This window comes from Berghia stephanieae, chromosome 2, assembly GCF_034508935.2.
Source record: "Berghia stephanieae isolate SIO BIC M18660-M18661 chromosome 2, UCSD_Bste_1.3, whole genome shotgun sequence".
Taxonomy (NCBI): Eukaryota; Metazoa; Mollusca; class Gastropoda; order Nudibranchia; family Aeolidiidae; genus Berghia; species Berghia stephanieae.
In genome coordinates this window covers 74,403,927-74,422,238 of record NC_088361.1, presented here as the reverse complement: position 1 = coordinate 74,422,238, position 18,312 = coordinate 74,403,927, and the positions used below count along the sequence as shown (strand labels likewise).

Here is an 18,312-nt window from a genome sequence, read left to right as displayed (position 1 = left end):
TATCACTCCTCGATCACAGCAATGAAAGACCATTAACGAAAATGCGGCATACAAGAAGAACAGCAAATGGAAGAAAGTGATGACGATGAAGATGAAATTGATGATACTATTTATAGTACATTGCCAGAGGTCCAAGGCAGAAACATTTTTGAATCAATTAATTTTATGTTTGGAAATTGAAACAGAAATTCATTCCACTAAAAGACTTATATGCTATAAAATAATTTGCCTCCTATACTATTTTAAATTACACTTTCTGAAATTTTTTTTATAGCACCTGCACCAAGTAGCCTAATTTAAATAATGTTTGTTAGATTTTATCTTTGCAAATTTAAATTTTATGTCCCCATTTTATCGTAAAACATAAATTATCAACAGTTTCTGAAATTAATAAAATGTCTGAATGTGTTTTATCAAACGTTGATAATCAATGTTTATGGTTTGAAAAATGAATAATAAATATTGTGAAATTAAAGTTATCTTTTAGTTTTTATTAAATTAGATGACGTCATCATCTGTTGGGGGAGGGGGGGGGTCAGGTCATGATGACAAGTGATGACGGGGGAGGGGGGGGGGGGGGGGGGTCTAAAAAGGGCAAATTTTTGATGACGTAATATGTGAACGCTCCCTTTGCATTTTACTAAAAGATGTCTAAAAGAAAGCACTGTGCTTACACGTTTGAGTTTAAAATCAAAATACTATGTGAAGTCTATGAAGAAAAAAAAAGTTGATCAAGACGGAGATATGTAAAATACACGACATCCCGAACTCAACTCTTTCAACAATTTTGAATTGAAAACGAAAACCCCCAAAAATATTTTTAAAACACACCCACAAAAAACAAAACAAAAACAAAAACAAAAAATAATGGTTACGAAGACAGCATTTATTCAACAACTCCATTTTACGGGAAACCCATGATGCGATTAAATGAACAAATTCCTTAAATAGGCTAGTTACTACCCTTGAAAAACATTGCAAAACGGGAACTTGCTTTAAACCAAAATGTCTTTAAACCGAAATGGTTGAGAAGGTCCCCAAAATTTCGGTTTAAAGTAATTCTACTGTATATCAAAGTTATCCAAGATATGTACAAAGGAAACAAAACAGTGGTAAGGACAGCTGTTGGCTCAACTAATCCATTAAATGTAATAGTTAGATTACACCAGGAATCTGCTCTCAGCCCACTGCTGTTTGCAATAGTAATGTATGCATTAACAGAACACATTCGGCGAGAGGCACCAAGGAACATGATGTATGCGGATGATGTAGTACTTTTGAATGATACAAAACCTGAGGGTTGGAGACAAAGCAGATCGACGACAGAGTATTTGTGCATTGGACAACAGAAAACAAAACCACAAATAAAGATAGGAGAAGACGATGTGCCAGAGACAAACCAATTCAAATACTCAGGAATAACTGTTCAAGGAGATGGAGGCAATGAGATGGAGGTTAAGAAGAGGATACAGGCAGGCTGGAATAATTGGAGGAAGGTAACTGGAGTGACAAACGAATTTCCGCAAAGCTGAAGGGGAAAATATATACAACAGTTGTAAGACCAGCAAAGTTATATGGACTAGAGACAGCAGCTACAACAAAGAAACAAGATAAAGAAGTTGAGGTGGCAGAAATGAGGATGTTGAGATAGTCACTAGGCTGGACAAGAAAAGATAAAGTGAGAAATGAACGAATTCGAAGATTGACTGAAGTGAAGAATGTATCAATAAAGATGAGAGAAGAAGTGGTTTGGACATGTAAAGAAATGAGAGAGGGAGTACGTGGGAAGGAAAGTATTGGACTTAAAATTAGCAGGAAAGAGGAAAAAGGGATGCCCAAAGACGGGATAAGGTAAATGATGATATGAAAGAACTGGGCCTGGAGGAAGATGATACTCTGAACCGAGATGCATGGAGATGTGGCATTCATTATGGCAACCAAGCACAATGAGGGATAAGCTGAAAGAAGAAGAAGATATGGTTCTTACCTTCCAAGTTGTGTCCAGCACTTCAGAAACATCATCACTGGAGGATGAACTGGCTTCACAGGGACCAGAAGTTGACAAAGATAAATTTCTCTGGCTGATCAGATTCATCATTGAAGCATTAGGACTTTCCCCCGGGGTGCAACAACGTGAAGAGCTCAAATCAACATGCTCTAGAAGTCTAACCAATTCCTCGGAAGTTGGTCCACCTTGTTTTATCACTTTACCTATGGATAAAAATTGTATAATTTACAAGTGCCACAGAATAATTTTACACAGTAATAAAATAGTATTACTTTATTGACATATCAGTGTTAAAAATAAACAAAAAAGATTGATTCCTTTATAAACTATGCCAGTTGGATTTATTATTCTCCACTGGTATCCACTTCCCCAGAGCTGCCAACCCCATCTGATGAGAATGTGTACAATGGGACCTCAAAATGGGGGAGATTTCATAAAAATGGGTACAATCCTGAAATCAACGGAAACTAACCATTGGGACAGTAAGAGGAAGGTATACTTACATAAAGTCACACCGCACAAACTCAATTGCAGCAACAATAATGTTCAAAAGACTATAATCCAATCCTTTCAGAATTCTACCTCCCAGCATGAAGATCATAATTGGTCAAAAAATATATGAACATCCACTTGGTCACCAAGGTTTCTCAATAGGATAGTAATAATACTAAAGAATACTGAAGTAACTCCGTACACTGAAAATGGGTACAATCTTGGGGGAAATGCGTACAAGCGTACAATCGCTGAAAATGCGTACAATTCCGCATTTTTTGTGGTAGGTTGGCAGCTCTGCACTTCCCAAATTCCTAGATTCACTCCCCAAAGGTGACCACTTCCCATAGTCGCAGGTTCACTCTTCACTTGTTTTAACCTCAGATAGTCTCAGGTCCACTCTACACGGGGTATCTTCTTATCTAGCCTTGTGTTCACTCTCTAATGCTGCCTGCTTCCCATAAATTTAGACATTTTCGGTAGGTTTCAGAAAAAATAAGTAACCTTCTGTGCTCATTCCCCACTGGTGCCCACCTCCCAGCTTCACTTTCGACTGGTATCTAACTCCCTTATTCCCGGTTTCACTCTCCACTGATCCTGTAATCCCAGGTTCATTCCCATAGTCTGGGTTCAATTCCCACTGGTATCTGTCTCCCATAGTCCCAGGTTTCTTTCCCTCTGATATCCTCTTCCCAGGTTCACTCCCCACTGGTGTCCACTTTCCTGAGTCCCTGGTTCAATACCCAGTGGTGCCCACTTCCTATAACTTTGGATGGTTTTGGTAGGTTTCGAAATAAATAAGTAATCTTCTGGGTTCACTTCCCTGAGTCCCTGGTTCACTCTCCACTACTGCCTATTTCCCATAACATTTGGACGGTTTTGGTAGGTTTCAGAAAATATAAGTACTCTTTTGGGTTCACTCCCCACTGGTGTCCACTTCCCATATTCCCGGCTTAACTCTCCACTGGTATTATCCTCTCCTAGTCCCAGGTCCATTCTCCATTGGTTCCCACCTCCTATAGTCTCGGGTTCATTATCCTCTGGTGCCCTACTCCCATAGTCCGGCTCAATTCCCACTGGTATCCCTCTCCCATGGTCCCAGGTTCATTTCCCTCTGATATCCTCTTCCTATAGTCCCAGGTTCACTTCTCACTGGTGTACACTTCACTGAGTCCCTGGCTCACTCCTCACTGCTGCCCACTTCCCATAACTATGTTGAGTTTCATCGGGTTTCGTAAAAAAGAAACACCCTCCTCCTCCCATAGTCCCAGGTTCATTCCCCACTGATGTACACTTCCTTAGTGTGCCTGTGCACTCATTCAAATTAATTCAAAAAATATATGCAAATGAACGAATATAAAAGCTATATATATTCAATGCTTTGATACACATTAACTTAAAAAGATGGTGTCAAGAAGTAAAAATAAAGGCTAAATTATCATGTTAGAGAATGATTTCATACCTTTCTCTTCTTGTTTATTCAAAATATCAAGAGCAGTCGTCAAATCCCACATCTGAAAAAGCAAAAAAATAAAATTATTTTTTTAAAAATCGCATTAACTCTCTATTTTTCATTGAATCTTATTATCTAATTATGGATATGATATTGGGTAGGGTTTTTTGACCTCCCAAAATGGGAGGGGAGGTCACTGTTGCTGTAACTTCTATCCTCCTATTTTTCCATTTCCAAGTTGCTTTCTGTATTTGTCTTGTAATGTGATTATTTGGTTTTTATCCAAGTCATTGACTGTGGGGAAAACAGTTCAATGTATAGTCTAGGATTTATGAATATTTACAGCGCAGCACAAAAATCTCGAACACGTAAATCTTGACATCACGTAAATCTCAAACATGCCATTTCCCCTTTTTAATCCCTCTATTTTCATAGTACTGGCAACAAAAAAATCTTGAACACTATGGGAGGCTAATTCGGAAATATCAAACAAAATGGACCTTGACTTTTGTGTTTGTTGATAAAATGATTTTGCCTAATGTCTGTATTGAACAGAAACGAAAGCTGCCATCACTAGCTGGCCTTATTGTATTTGTTAATGTGTTGAGCCTGCAGGTGTGGAGTATGTGTGTGTGTGTATCTTAGTGTGAGTGTGTGTGTGTGTGGGGGGGGGGGGGGGAAAGATGTGAGCAATGTCTCATTCTGTCTAATGAGTACAAGAGTCCCACTAGGAAACTAGTGAGGCAATGGTGACCTGAGGCTGTTACTGTTATGTATCCAAATCAAAGAGGTGATTAGGGGTGGGGAAGATGGGGTGAGAAAAGAGGAGCAAGACAGATAAGTGAGGAGTGGTAGTGATAGGTAACTGCTGGATTCGTAGGTAAAGATATTGCATACTGTGTGTGTATAACACATGTAAAGGGGAACATTATTCCATCTGTTCTTGAATGAAACAAGACCCACTTAACACTATACCTCATTATAATGGGACCTTACTGAAGCCATCCACGTTTAACCCTGCCTCTTCACATTCTTCTCCATATTCTTTGTAAAATGTTACAATGAATGACATAGTCAGATGGTGAAAGGGTTTTAACTGAGATATTGCCAAGTTTAGTTAGGAGGTCATAAATGATTAAATCAACCTTTTTTGTACATCTTCGGGAAATATCAAAGCTTCACTTCTAAATATTTTTTACAGCTAGTCAAGTTGAAAGAGTATGAAATTTGAGAAGTAGCTGGATACCTTTCCCATATATCTGACCATAACTTAATGAAAAATCACCCCATTTACTTCAAATCAAGATTAAAATGCTCTGGGGAACATGTTCTTTTAGAAAACGCAAAAAAATGCAAATCCAAAATTTTCACCTTCCGACTGATTATGTCATGCACTGACACAAATACTAAGCACAGAACTTGATTGAGATTTCCATGCTGCAATGTATTTTCTAAACGTTTGAGTGTTTCCTCTTAGTGGGATCCTGTGCTGGATGAGACTTTTAGGTGATCTCAAACCAAGTACTACAATGATAGTATGCTTTTGGAGTAAACTTCTGTTCCTTATTTGAACCAGTCCTGTTTTACTTTTTCTTGCCTGCTTTTACATGTAAATCTTAAGCAATTTTTTAATATTATAAAATGGCAAAGAAAACAAAACGAATCTTCTAACATGTAATACCAAAAAAGAATTAGCTGAAAACTTTGCAAAGTATTTTATTGAAAATTTTTAAAAAATTAGAGAGGGTTTTGATTTTTCCAATATTCGTGTAGAAGGGCATCATTTTAAAGGAAAATCACTGTCATGTTTTAAGGAGGTATCATGCCTTGACGTTGAAAATGTAATTAATTCATCAAATAGTAAGAGCTGTGACTTTGATATATATATCCCATACCCACAGAATTATTATAGGAAAATTTAGATTTGCTTCTTATCATAATAACTGACATTATAAACCAATCATTAACATCAGGAGAAGTGCCAGTTATGTTTAAAACCACCATGGTAATCCCTCTAATTAAAAAATCAGGATTAGATGTAGACAATTTTAAAAATTACAGACAAGTGTCAAACCTGCCTTTCTTGTCAAAGATATTAGAAAAACTTGTTCTTAAGCAGTTGACGAACCACCTTGAATTTAACAATCTCCGGAATCACTTTCAATCAGTTTATCGCAACAATCACTCGACAGAAACTGCACTATTGAGGGTTGTGAATGATTTAAATCACGTTCTTGACGATGGAAAATTGACCTTGCTGAATTTGCTCCACCTGCCTGCAGCCTTTGATACAATTGATCATAATCATAATATTTTGATACGAAGGCAGCAGGGTGTATTTTGTATTACCGGCAATGCACTCAATTGGTTTCGGTCCTATCTTGTGGACAGAAACCAGTTTGTCTCTATTGATGGTGCTCAATCTGAGCAACAACTACTCTTATTTGGGGTTCCTCCGGGATCTGTATTGGGTCCTGTCCTCTTCATTCTTTATACTTTTCCACTTGCGGATAAGATAAACTCTCACTGCTTAATGCACCACTTATATGCGATGACATTCAAATTTATGACTTAAGTATTGCTAATCCTTTAATCCTTTATCGATCAAGAAACAAAAATCTGAAAAATGCATTGAAGATGTCAAAGCATGAATGGAAGGAAATTGTTTGAGATTGAATGATGAAAAGACAGAAATTTTGTTGGATGGCAGTAAGAGAATGAGGGAAAAAGCGTGTGAAGGAGGAATGAATGTAAATAGATGTTCTATAAATTTCATTAACCAGGTGAAAAATTTTGGAGTGTTGCTTTACAGCGATCTTACAATGGGATGCCTGGTCAGCTCTCTGAAAAAGAAGCTATTAGTTGAATTAAAGAAAATTAGTAACATTCGGATATTCATATCAAAAGAAACATGCAAAAACGTATATCTTCATTAGTATTTTCGAAACTCGACTCCTGCAATTCAATTTTTTCGGGTATATCAAATGAAAAATTAAAAACATTGCAAGTCCTTGAGAACAATGCACCTAGATTAGTGTTTGCGAAAAAGAAGTCGCATGAAGTGACCCCTCTTCTTTTAGAGCTGCACTGGCTGCCCATGGTTTGTATTATTGACTACAAAGTAGTTTTTAAGTGCCTCCATGGATCTGCTCCAAATTACCTTAATAAACTTATTGAATTGAAATCCCCTGTTCAAAACTTACGATCAGTCTCAGATGTGCTCTTGTTATGCACTTCCCAGAACAAATTAAATGCAGGTAAAAGAGCTTTTTCATCATCTGACCATCCATTTGGAATAAGTTACCTTTTGAGATTAGAAACTCAGAATCCCTGGAGGCATTCAAAAGCAGGCTAAAGATGTAGATATTACTTTAGAAATATTTCTTAGCTTGATTTTAAATGTATTTCTAAGTTATAGCGTTTTAAATCTTTAATAAGTCTGTATCTAATAGCTGTAGTCTTTGTTTAATTAATGATATATATTTTATTTTTGTAAAGCGCCTAGAGCTCATATTGCATGAGATATTGGCGCTATACGCTATATAAGTATGAAGTATTATTATTATTATTATTATTATTATTGTTATGTACCAACCGCAGTACATAAAATAGCCTAACTGACAGGGAAGACGCTCCTTGGTTGCCAATCATCAAGTAATTATTTATTCAAGCATTTTAAATCATAATATATCACAGACTTAGTAATATTAAAAATGCAGTATAGAAATATACATAAAGAGAAATATACGTTATGTAATATAACGTCAATGCAAAAGTGTAGTTAACTAATGATACGAATGTAATGTATTCTATTAATATATTCAATTGTGACATTATTTAGAAATAACTAAATGTGATTAAGTGTATTATTCCTGGAAGTAAATTATTAGTTATTGCAAAGGGCAATAACTCAATAATAAAAATACACCATAACACCTCCCTTCTAGCCTGAACGATACTGAAGGTTTAACCATCAAAATATTAACATAGACACACATAATGTAACAGTCCGCTTAAAACACTATTTCAAAGTTAATTTGAAATCCTATGTTACACATCCAGAAGATCGCCGTTACGATTAACATTTAAAAGTCCGTACGAACAATACTATTTCAAATGTCCGGTGATCACATACACTATATCAAGTCCATTTGACAGTCCATGCAATGGAATAATCTGTTACAAGAACATGAGTCTCGTTGTCACAATTATAATATAACCACTATGTTAACTACTGTGGCGTGTGCGCAGTTGGTCGACGTGTCTTCTCAAAGTAGGACCATCCGGCACGATTTTCACATCGAACATTCGGTTTCCAATCACTGATGCTACAATCGCTGGCACCCACTTGTCCCTACGCCCCCTCTGAAAAGACAGGGCATAGCACCGGCTGTTCACTGTGAACTTAGTTTTCCTGGACGAGCGAAGATTTACACGGCTGTGGGGCAGGAGCACATCTATCTTCGCCCGTATCTGTCGACCAGTCAGAAGTTCGCTTGGGCTATAGCCACTGCACAGGGGAGTTCTCCGGTACTGGATCAAGAACTCGTGTAAGGCCTCACTGGTACTGAGGCTGGACTTCCTTAGCGACTTTTTAAATGACTGTACCAGGCTCTCAGCTGCACCGTTAGTCTCTGGATGATACGGGGCTCCCTGTAGGTGTTGAATACCCCGGCTCTCACAGAAACTGGAAAACTCAGCTGACGAGAAGCACTGCGCATTATCAGTGACGATGGTATGCGGGTAGCCAAAATGCGCAAAATCCTCGTCCAGCTTTTGAATTGTCGTCTTCGTGGTGATGGATGTCATCTGGTGGACACACGGATATTTGGAGTATGCATCCACCATCACGAGCCAGTTGTGTCCTTTGAAATTCACGGCGTGGTCAATATGGACACGTTCCCATGGTTTGTCGGGCATAATCCATGGCTGTTTTGGAGGCAAAGGTCGGGTCGCATTCCATTTGACCTTTGTCACCGTCTTTACTCGTTGATGTTGACTTCTCTTCCGACAGGCAGACTTTATGTGGCCCTTAATGCCGCAGTGGTGGCAAAGGGCTTCCTTGAATCGACAGGCATCACTCGAGTGGTTCCCGAAGCACCGGTAACATCGGGTTTTCTGATTCCCGTTCTCCGCTGATTTTGATTGGCGGTTGATCTCTGGAGACGGTTCGTTATTCGCCGTGGGCAGTTTACGAGCCGGATTTCGATTTGGCTGGAACTTAAACACATCGGCATTTGATGTGCCGACCGTCTCCCTGGCAACTTTTCCAGCCTCCTCCACTTCCGCGGCGATTTGAATGGCTCGATTGAATGTCAGCTCGTCGTCCTTTACTTTAAACAAGGCTTTGACGATAGCCTCGCTGTTGATCGAGCAAACGAATCGAGTCCTCATTGCCTCGTCCAACGGGTCATTGATCGAGGCAAAATCACATGTAGCTGCCTCTTGCCGAATTCTCGCAGCTAACTCGTGGACAGTCTCTCCTGGCTTCCTTTCTGTTCGTGTCCAGAATTTGTAATGCTCCTGAACAACGAATCTTTTGGGGTTGAAATGGTCAACCATGTGCTGCTCGATCTCATCCATCGATAATTCGTTGACGTCCTTGGGAGGAACGCTCTGTGAAGCCAGGTTTGCCAGCAGCTTGAAGATGGCACACGATTGGTTGGTGAGAAAAATCTCCGCAATCCTGTCCGATGGAATGGAGTTGGCCTTTACGAACGTCTGGAAATGTGACCAATAGTCCGTCCACAGCTCTGCGTTTGAATCAAACTCGCAGAACCTGGTGTTGGTCACTGACGACTTGGGTCGATTCATCACCAAGGCCATTAACGTTTCCATCTGTTGACGCTGCATCTCCATCTGCTGTTGTTGTTGGGCCATCTGATCACGCAATAGCCCAATCAGCTCCTCGTTGGTCCATGCTGCTCGTGTAGTCATGACGATACGTCCGAAGCAGCCAATGAACGATCAGCAGGCCGATACGTCGCTGCAAATACGTTCGACTCCGCTGGTAATCCTTGCTGTCAGACACAGCAAGACAAGTTGGTCAACGTTTGACCCGACAGTTCCTCCTCGCACGTCCGACACGGCAAGGCAGGCTTATCCTGATGAAAACGTCCAAAACAGCCAATGGACGGTCAGCAGGCCGATACGTCCGACTCCGCTAGTTGGTTTTCCGTGCTGTCCGATACAGCAAAAGTAGGTCAACCATTTGACCCAGTTCCTCCTCGCACGTCTGACACGACAAGGCAGGCTTGTCCTGATGAAAACGTCCAAAAACAGCCAATGGACGGTCAGTAGGCCGATACGTCTGACTCCGCTGGTTGGTTTTCCGTGCTGTCCGATACAGCAAGAAGTACGTCACCCGTCCGACACGGCAGGTTCTCCTCGCACGTCTGACACGGCAAGGCAGGCAGGTCCCCCTCGCTCGTCTGGCACGGCAAGGCAGGCAGGTCCCCTTCGCTCGTCTGGCACGGCGAGGCAGGTAGGTCCCCCTCGCTCGTCTGGCACGGCAAGGCAGGCAGGTCCCCCTCGCTCGTCTGGTACGGCAAGGCAGGCAGGTCCCCCTCGCTCGTCTGGCACGGCAAGGCAGGCAGGTCCACCTCGCTCGTCTGGCACAGCAAGGCAGGCAGGTCCCCCTCGCTCGTCTGGCACGGCAAGGCTCGTCCTTCTTCGTCCGGAGGCAGACCAGGGCAAGGCTCGTCCTTCTTCGTCCGGAGGCAGACCAGGGCAAGGCTCGTCCTTCTTCGTCCGGAGGCAGACCAGGGCAAGGCTCGTCCTTCTTCGTCCGGAGGTAGGGCAGGGCTCGTCCTTCTTCGTCCGGAGGCAGACCAGGGCAAGGTTCGTCCCTCTTCGTCTGGAGGTAGGGCAGGGCAAGGCTCGTCCTTCTTCGTCCGGAGGCAGACCAGGGCAAGGCTCGTCCTTCTTCGTCCGGAGGTAGGGCAGGGCTGTCCCCTTCGTGGGTTGGCAGTCCTTAAAAGGACTGTGATTTCATGTGACCCACAGCTGGAATCCTCGTCGCCACTGTTATGTACCAACCGCAGTACATAAAATAGCCTAACTGACAGGGAAGACGCTCCTTGGTTGCCAATCATCAAGTAATTATTTATTCAAGCATTTTAAATCATAATATATCACAGACTTAGTAATATTAAACATGCAGTATAGAAATATACATAAAGAGAAATATACGTTATGTAATATAACGTCAATGCACAAGTGTAGTTAACTAAAGATACGAATGTAATGTATTCTATTAATATATTCAATTGTGACATTATTTAGAAATAACTAAATGTAATTAAGTGTATTATTCATGGAAGTAAATTATTAGTTATTGCAAAGGGCAATAACTCAATAATAACAATACACCATAACAATTATTATTATTATTATTATTATTATTATTATTATTATTATTATTATTATTATTATTATTATTATTATTATTATTATTATTATTATTATCATTGTTATTATTATTATTATTAGATCTGAATTAATTTACTATCCCATGAACTAACTTCCTTTTTCCTGGTGCTGACATGACCTAAAAGCACCTAAAACACTAAAAACAGAAACAAAAGACAGAAAACAGATATGTGGGAGTGATGCATGTGATGGGTCGACTGAAAAAAAAATTATCACCCAGAAGTATTCAAAAAGATTCTATCAAATTACATGGCTAGCATCTGCATTTGTCGCAGCCATGCCCCACAATCCTGGCCGCAATTTCTGGCAAATACGTGATTTTTCATATTTAAAAAAAATAAATAAATAAAAATAAAAAAGAAAGAAAGAAAAAATAAAGGAAGGCAATTTTTTCACTGTGACAAGTGAAACAATTGCGCAGCAATTTTTTTAAAAATTGAAAAGAGCTATATAATCGCCATGCTGTTTCCAACTGCTGTACTGCAATAGATTGCTTATTTTCTGATCAGAGGATAAAGAGGCATGGCCCTTGTGTTGTTTCACTAGAACGTATCAAAGTGTAGATTGAACCTGGGACTCTGATTGGTAGGCACCAGTGGGGACCATTTAAGATGGACACCCGTGGAAATTATACCAAGGATCAATATTGAAAGACCCAGGGATGTGAACAATAGTAAGGAATGAATTTGAGAATACGTAATGTAGACACAAGTGAGAAGTGAACCAGGGAATAAGAAATGTTATAAAAAGTGGAGAGTAAACCCAGGACTTTTAGATGTGAACACTAGTGGGGAGTAAACCTGGGACTTTGGGATGATGGGGAATTAAATGGAGGCTGTAAGATGTAGACATTAGTGGGGAGTCAACTTGGGACTATAGACTATGGACACAAAAAAAGACTACTAACCGTTTGAGATGGACACCAGTGGGGAATATATCCAGGATTATGGGAGGTGGACATCAGTGGGGAATGAACCTGTGAGTATGGTACGTGTACACCACTGGGGAGTGGATATGAATGCCAATGGGGAGTGACTTGACTTAAGCCTCTTGATTCCTTGTGGAACATTGGGCTGCAACAGCACTCTCCCATCTGACTCAGTTTTTGGAGGTCTTCATTTCCCTTTCTGTATTTCAGTTTCAATAAGTGGCTGGTTCAGGTTTTGGTGTAGTTCTTACTTCATGATGATGTCTGGCCACCTGATGTTAATGACGTTTCTAAGACACCTGTTTATGAATGCTTGAAGCTTATTTGTGGTGGCTTTAGTCACTTACCATGTCTCAGAGCAGCAAAAAAGAAGAGACTTCACATTTGTCTTGAATATATTTGTTCAGGGTATAACATATCAGTTGATGTCTGGATGTTTGCTTTGAGTATTTTAGGTGGAATTCCATCTGACCCTGCTGCTTTGCCTTGTTTGAGGGTCTTATGGCTTTGGCAATCGGATTGGTTGATGGGTTGACATTGATATCAAGTGGTCTATTTGTGGTGGAATATCTGGTGGCATAGTTGGTGCAGGTCTATTGAGTGTTTCCTGGAAGTGTTCGGCCCATCTTGGTCTTTGGTTTGTATCTCTGGAAATAGCATTGCCATTCTTGTCTTTTACAGGGTAGCTGGGGATTTTTGTTTTTCCTGAGTGTGCTCTAGTGATATTGTACAGCCTTTAATGTTCCTTTGTCCTGCTGCAGTTTCTGCTTCTGAGGTCAGCTCCTCAATAAAGTTTCTCTTATATTTTCTTACGCTCTTTTTCACTTGCCTGTTTTTCTCCCAGTGAATTTCTTTCTTCTCTCCTATCTGTTTTCATATATTAAATTGAAGCTTACCTTCAATTTCACAGTTATTTATGAGAGGTGGACAATTAATGGCAAATTTTATGGTAAATTTTTTGTCATTTTTTGTAGCAACTTTTGGGAAGAAATGCAGAAGCTAGACATAGGTCATGTTTGACAATGAGAAAATGTTCAATTTGTTCTCTTGAATTTTAAGTACAGAGTTCTGAGCAATATAATGTGTCAAATTTGGGAAACAAGAAATGTATTTGTGGTGAGATTTAAAGGTAAAGACCAACCTGCATACTTCCATTAGCGTGACCAGTGAAAAGATAACGTCTGAGGCAGGAACCCATTCTACTTGACCCTTCACACTCATGGACACAGAAAGCACTGATATTACTGCCATCAACTGACCTTATCACACAAACTCTGAAGTTTGAAAATGAGATATGTCAATTTTAGCAGTGCAAAACAGAACATTAACACACCCCTTACACTGTGTTTAACCTTTCCCACCACTTGTGGGTCCTTACGGCCCATCACCATGCAATATACACAGTGTCTTTGAATAAAGAAATGCAAACTTTAGAGAAGCTTTATTCAAGTATGTGGTCTAGTGGTACTCACGTTTTCTCACCATACTCTGGTGTAAAATGAGTACCTGGCCATTAACAGCGTTGTCTCTGTCTGGAAAAAATGTAATATCGCCTAACAGGCATCGCGTCTCATTCCACATGGTACGTGTTGCTGTTGTCAGGGACCCTTTGTAAAGCACTTTGAGCACATTTAGTGGATATTGTGAAATATAACACTCACGTTTTTTTGTATAGTCTTTTAATAAAAAAAAAAAGCTCAACTATGTTTTAAAATTTTCATCAATTTCTGTATTTTATAAGAATTTTTATCACAACCTTAATAAATTAACAAGCTTGGCCACTCCAGGGGTCTTTTTGTCACGGTAACTTACAAAGAGAAATTTAACCTATTCGCCACTCACGGTTGCCTCTCTGACCCGCTGACTTGCAAAGAGAGGTTATAATAATAGACCTGTAAATGAGCTCTATAAAAATTGACTGAAACTCTTCGACAAACTGAAGATTCAATTATTTTTCTAAAAATAAGGGCATCATTGGAGAGGAGAGTAATAAATACAATACATTAAAATAGTGGGTGTTATTTCTTACTGGAAGTATGACTGCCATAATTTGACGTAGAAGGAATGCTAAATAAGCATGTCATTCATAAAGGTAAAGATGACTTCATCAAAGTCATATTCCTGCCTCTCGAATTTTTCTGACATAGTCAGAAAAATAATCACCATTATCATCTTTAACTTCTAGCCATGACCAAATGAATTTATTCCTCACACCTTTATCGATGCTCGACAAGTCTGAATTGCAATCCACGAACAGCTCAGCCCTTGTGAGAACATTAGAATAATGTAGCAATGAGCAAACTTGATTTTCAATCAGTTAATGACAGAAAAAAACAAACTTAAATAAATATTACTTCTGGCCAATACACTGAATTATTAAGTAGAAGTGAATTATCAAGAAGAAACTTCAGCAGGTGTAGCGGAAAAATTCAAAGAATCGAAATGAAGGTAAATCGCCACAAAACAGCAAGCTCGCTTGGCTGTCCTGTCAGAAATTCGCGATTGCAACTTTGAAGCGAATTCGCGTTTTTTGCAACTTTTGCCGCTTTTTGCAACCGTGGTGCAACTTTGCCGCTTTTTTGCAACATTGGTGCAACTTTTGTGGAAAACCCACTTTAAAAAGGCTATTTTTCTCCAAATCTTGTAAAAATATTGTGAACCGGTGCGGAAAACTTAATCCTATTTTCATACTTGGGGGCCAAAAAGACCCCAGGGGATGTTTTTTATTCATAAAACAGTCAATTTTCGACACAGGGACCTGAAATTTGGTGAATTTTCCTAAAATGATGAGGTCCATGACCATGACAAATTTCATGTTTGTCACGTGCATAGTTTACTCACACTGAGCATGCTCATCTGGAATTTGAGATTTTCCGATTTGGGGTCCAAATGGTTCAAAAAGAAAAATACTAGAAAGTACGATTTCCTGATTTTGGGTCCATTTGGCCCCCATGAATTTATAGAGAAAAATACTAAAGATTTCAACAGAGGAATGCTATTTCTTTCATTTCATTCCACAATTTTCTATAATAATAATTATAATAATAATAGTAATAATAATAATAATAATAAACATAATAATAATAGATAATTTTTATTATTGTTATTATCATTATAAATTATAATTTTTTTCCGTCTTAGTTTAAATAAACTGTTCACGCTCGTAGTGAACAAATAATAATGAACTGTGTTGAGTGTGGTCTTTGTGTATGGTAGTAGTCAATTCTGTCTTCAGTGTGATCATCATGTTGCCTGGTGTTGTCCTGTTATGCGAATACATTCATTTTTATCTATCCCCTTTGCAGTTTTTGATTTAGTGCAACTTTTGCCATTTTTTGCAACTTGTGGTGCAACTTCCTTAATTTTCTGGTGCAACTTTGCACACTTTTCAGTGCAACTTTCTGACAGGACAGGCTTGGGCTTGAGCAAAACAATGGCAGAAACGTCCTGATTTGCACGGGAATTAATTAGGCTACTTACCATTGTTCCTTATAATAAGGTACCCAATCAGTGAAGAAATGGTCAACCAGTTTGTTTACAACGTGAGGCAATCGAAATGTGCTTGTAGCAATCTATCCTAATCTAACTTTAGATTTAAAGGTGTCTCCCATTATCATCTACTAGAGATGTTACTCCCGGTATTCGCATTTTACTTATTTATACTTTTAAAACCCAGCTTGTAAATGTGGTCAATTTTGGCTTAGATGAAACAGTGAAATTTATCGCTCGGCGGCTCAGTTAAAATCGGCTACCGTTGGGATCACGACAGGTTGGAAAGTGAAAAAATAATTTAACGAAGGCTGTGTGAAATTACACTGGGATGTGTTCAAACACGCCAATTCTAAAAAGGGCCGCTTAGCCTTGGCAATAAATCCATCGATAATATAAACGGCTCCCATGAGATATGTGTAGCGTTATGGAACACTCCTAATTACTTTACGGTCATTCGACTACGATTTGTGAATTCTTTCTTTCTTCACTTCTTTCTTTCTTTCCTTTTTAAAAAATATTTGAATTTGACAAATTGACTTATTTCAGTTAATTGACTGAGAATTTACAGGTCTATAATAATTATATGTTTCATCATAAGCCTTGTCATTTTGAAGGAATAGCAAATAAAGAGAGAGAGAGAGAGAGAGAGAGAGAGAGAGAGAGAGAGAGAGAGAGAGAGAGAGAGAGAGAGAGAGAGAGAGAGAGAGAGAGAGAGAGAGAAAGAGAGAGAGACAGAGAAAGAGAGAGAGAGAGAGAAAGAGAGAGAGAGAGAAAGAGAGAGAAAATCAGACGGGTCTGTATATAAATGGGTAAATAAGTCTGTCCCCGCAGTTATTCGCGGCCGCAAATGGCAAATTTTTGACCGCAAAAAGCCGCAAATTTTTATTTGGCCGCAAATGCCACAATTTTCGCTGTTTTTAGGCTAAATTGACGATTTTTTGTTCAAAAAAACAAAACAAAAGCTATAAAATTGTGAAAAGACAGCGACTTTCAATGCTAGCATAAAAAATTGGCACTAAATAACGGACAAACATGTCTAGGCCTAGCCTCCCACCTCTATGGCCTAGCCTAGGCTATTGGAGATCCCAAGCTTTGTTTTTCGCCTCTTTTCCTATTATGCTGTTTCTTATAACATGATTTCTCTGAATGATTATCTACTTGTTAAGTAGGTAATAAATTATTATTTATTATGATTGTCTATAACTACTACAGAAAATAGAATTATCTAGTTTCAAGAATCTACAATCGAGACAGTTAATGTTAACTAACTGACAAATGATTTGATATTTCATGAGGAAATTCCTATTTTGATTTTATTGCAAATTTTACTTTTCAAAGTTTAATTATTTTCCTAAGAATGTTATCACATTTATCATTTATATAAACAAAATGTGTTCTATTAAAATATTTTTCATGAAATGCAATTTCATTTTTAGCTACAAGTTGCACTTTGTTTTCATGATATCATTATGATTTTTCATGATTTTTTTCCATGTTTTTCATTCAAAAACCCATTAGGCCTATATTGAAATATAAAGCAATAATAATAATACTCAAAATTGGATAGTAAGTAGATAATACAAACTTAATGTGCCCCCATTGGAAAATGGATTTTGCTTCTCTTTCCTTGTGAATAGTTATTTTTTTCCTCTCCTTAATTAGTTTTTCAAATTTTGAATTTTTTATGCGATTGTTACTTTGATTTCCCAAATTTTAAGAAGCTAAATAGTTAATAAAATATTTTTATTACTTCCTTCTTTTTTTACTTACTTACTTACTATGGCTATTATTATTATTATCATTATTATTATTATTATTATTATTATTATTATTATTATTATTATTATTATTATTATATTATTATTTCAAACCATTCAAAATGTAAATAAATTCATGTTGACATGTTGTGACATCAATATTCTACAAAATGCCCTATTTGTGTCAATTTTTTACTGTACATGTTGTTTTAATTGTTTGATTTTTGTAAAACTAGCGGCAAATTTTACGATTTTTTATGGCATATTTTGGCGTTTGCAGTGGCAAAAAACCGCGGGGACAGATAAGTGGATGAGTACACACAATGAGAGTTGAAAACGGTAGATAGCTAGAAAGGTAGTTGACTATGAATTGGTAGATAATCAGTTGATAGATAGATAGATGGATGGATAGGTAGAGTTGTAGTTGTAGTAGTGGTGGTAGTAATAGTAGTAGTAGTAGTAGTAGTAGTAGTAGTAGTAGTAGTAGTAGTAGTAGTAGTAGTAGTGGTAGTAGAAGTAGTAGTAGTAGTAGTAGTAGTAGTAGTAGTAGTAGTAGTAGTAGTAGTAGTAGTAGCAGCAGCAGCATCTGTAGTGGCAGCAGTAAGAGCAGCAGTGGGTTTGAGTATGGGTGACATTGGCATCTTAAAGGCTCAAAGATGGAATTGACTTAGAGGCTGTTGCGCAGCGGGATGTGAAGTGGATGTTAGTGGTGATCAATCCTGTTGTTAAGTCCGCGTGGAGTCAGCATTCC

At 38.5% G+C, this 18,312-nt stretch overlaps 1 protein-coding gene across 2 annotated transcripts in view; it reads right to left on the bottom strand.

The window, feature by feature from the left end:
- LOC144965509 (BTB/POZ domain-containing protein KCTD3-like) overlaps positions 1 to 18,312 on the bottom strand; it is a 103,835-nt gene that overhangs the window by 12,394 nt on the left and 73,129 nt on the right. For both annotated transcript variants that reach the window (XM_078900912.1, XM_078900913.1), the window contains 3 exons: positions 13,454 to 13,586; positions 3,963 to 4,014; positions 1,988 to 2,211 (listed from right to left, as the gene is read on the bottom strand). In XM_078900912.1, the coding sequence (XP_078757038.1) occupies positions 1,988 to 2,211; positions 3,963 to 4,014; positions 13,454 to 13,586 (409 nt within the window). The remainder of the gene's footprint in view (positions 1 to 1,987; positions 2,212 to 3,962; positions 4,015 to 13,453; positions 13,587 to 18,312) is intronic.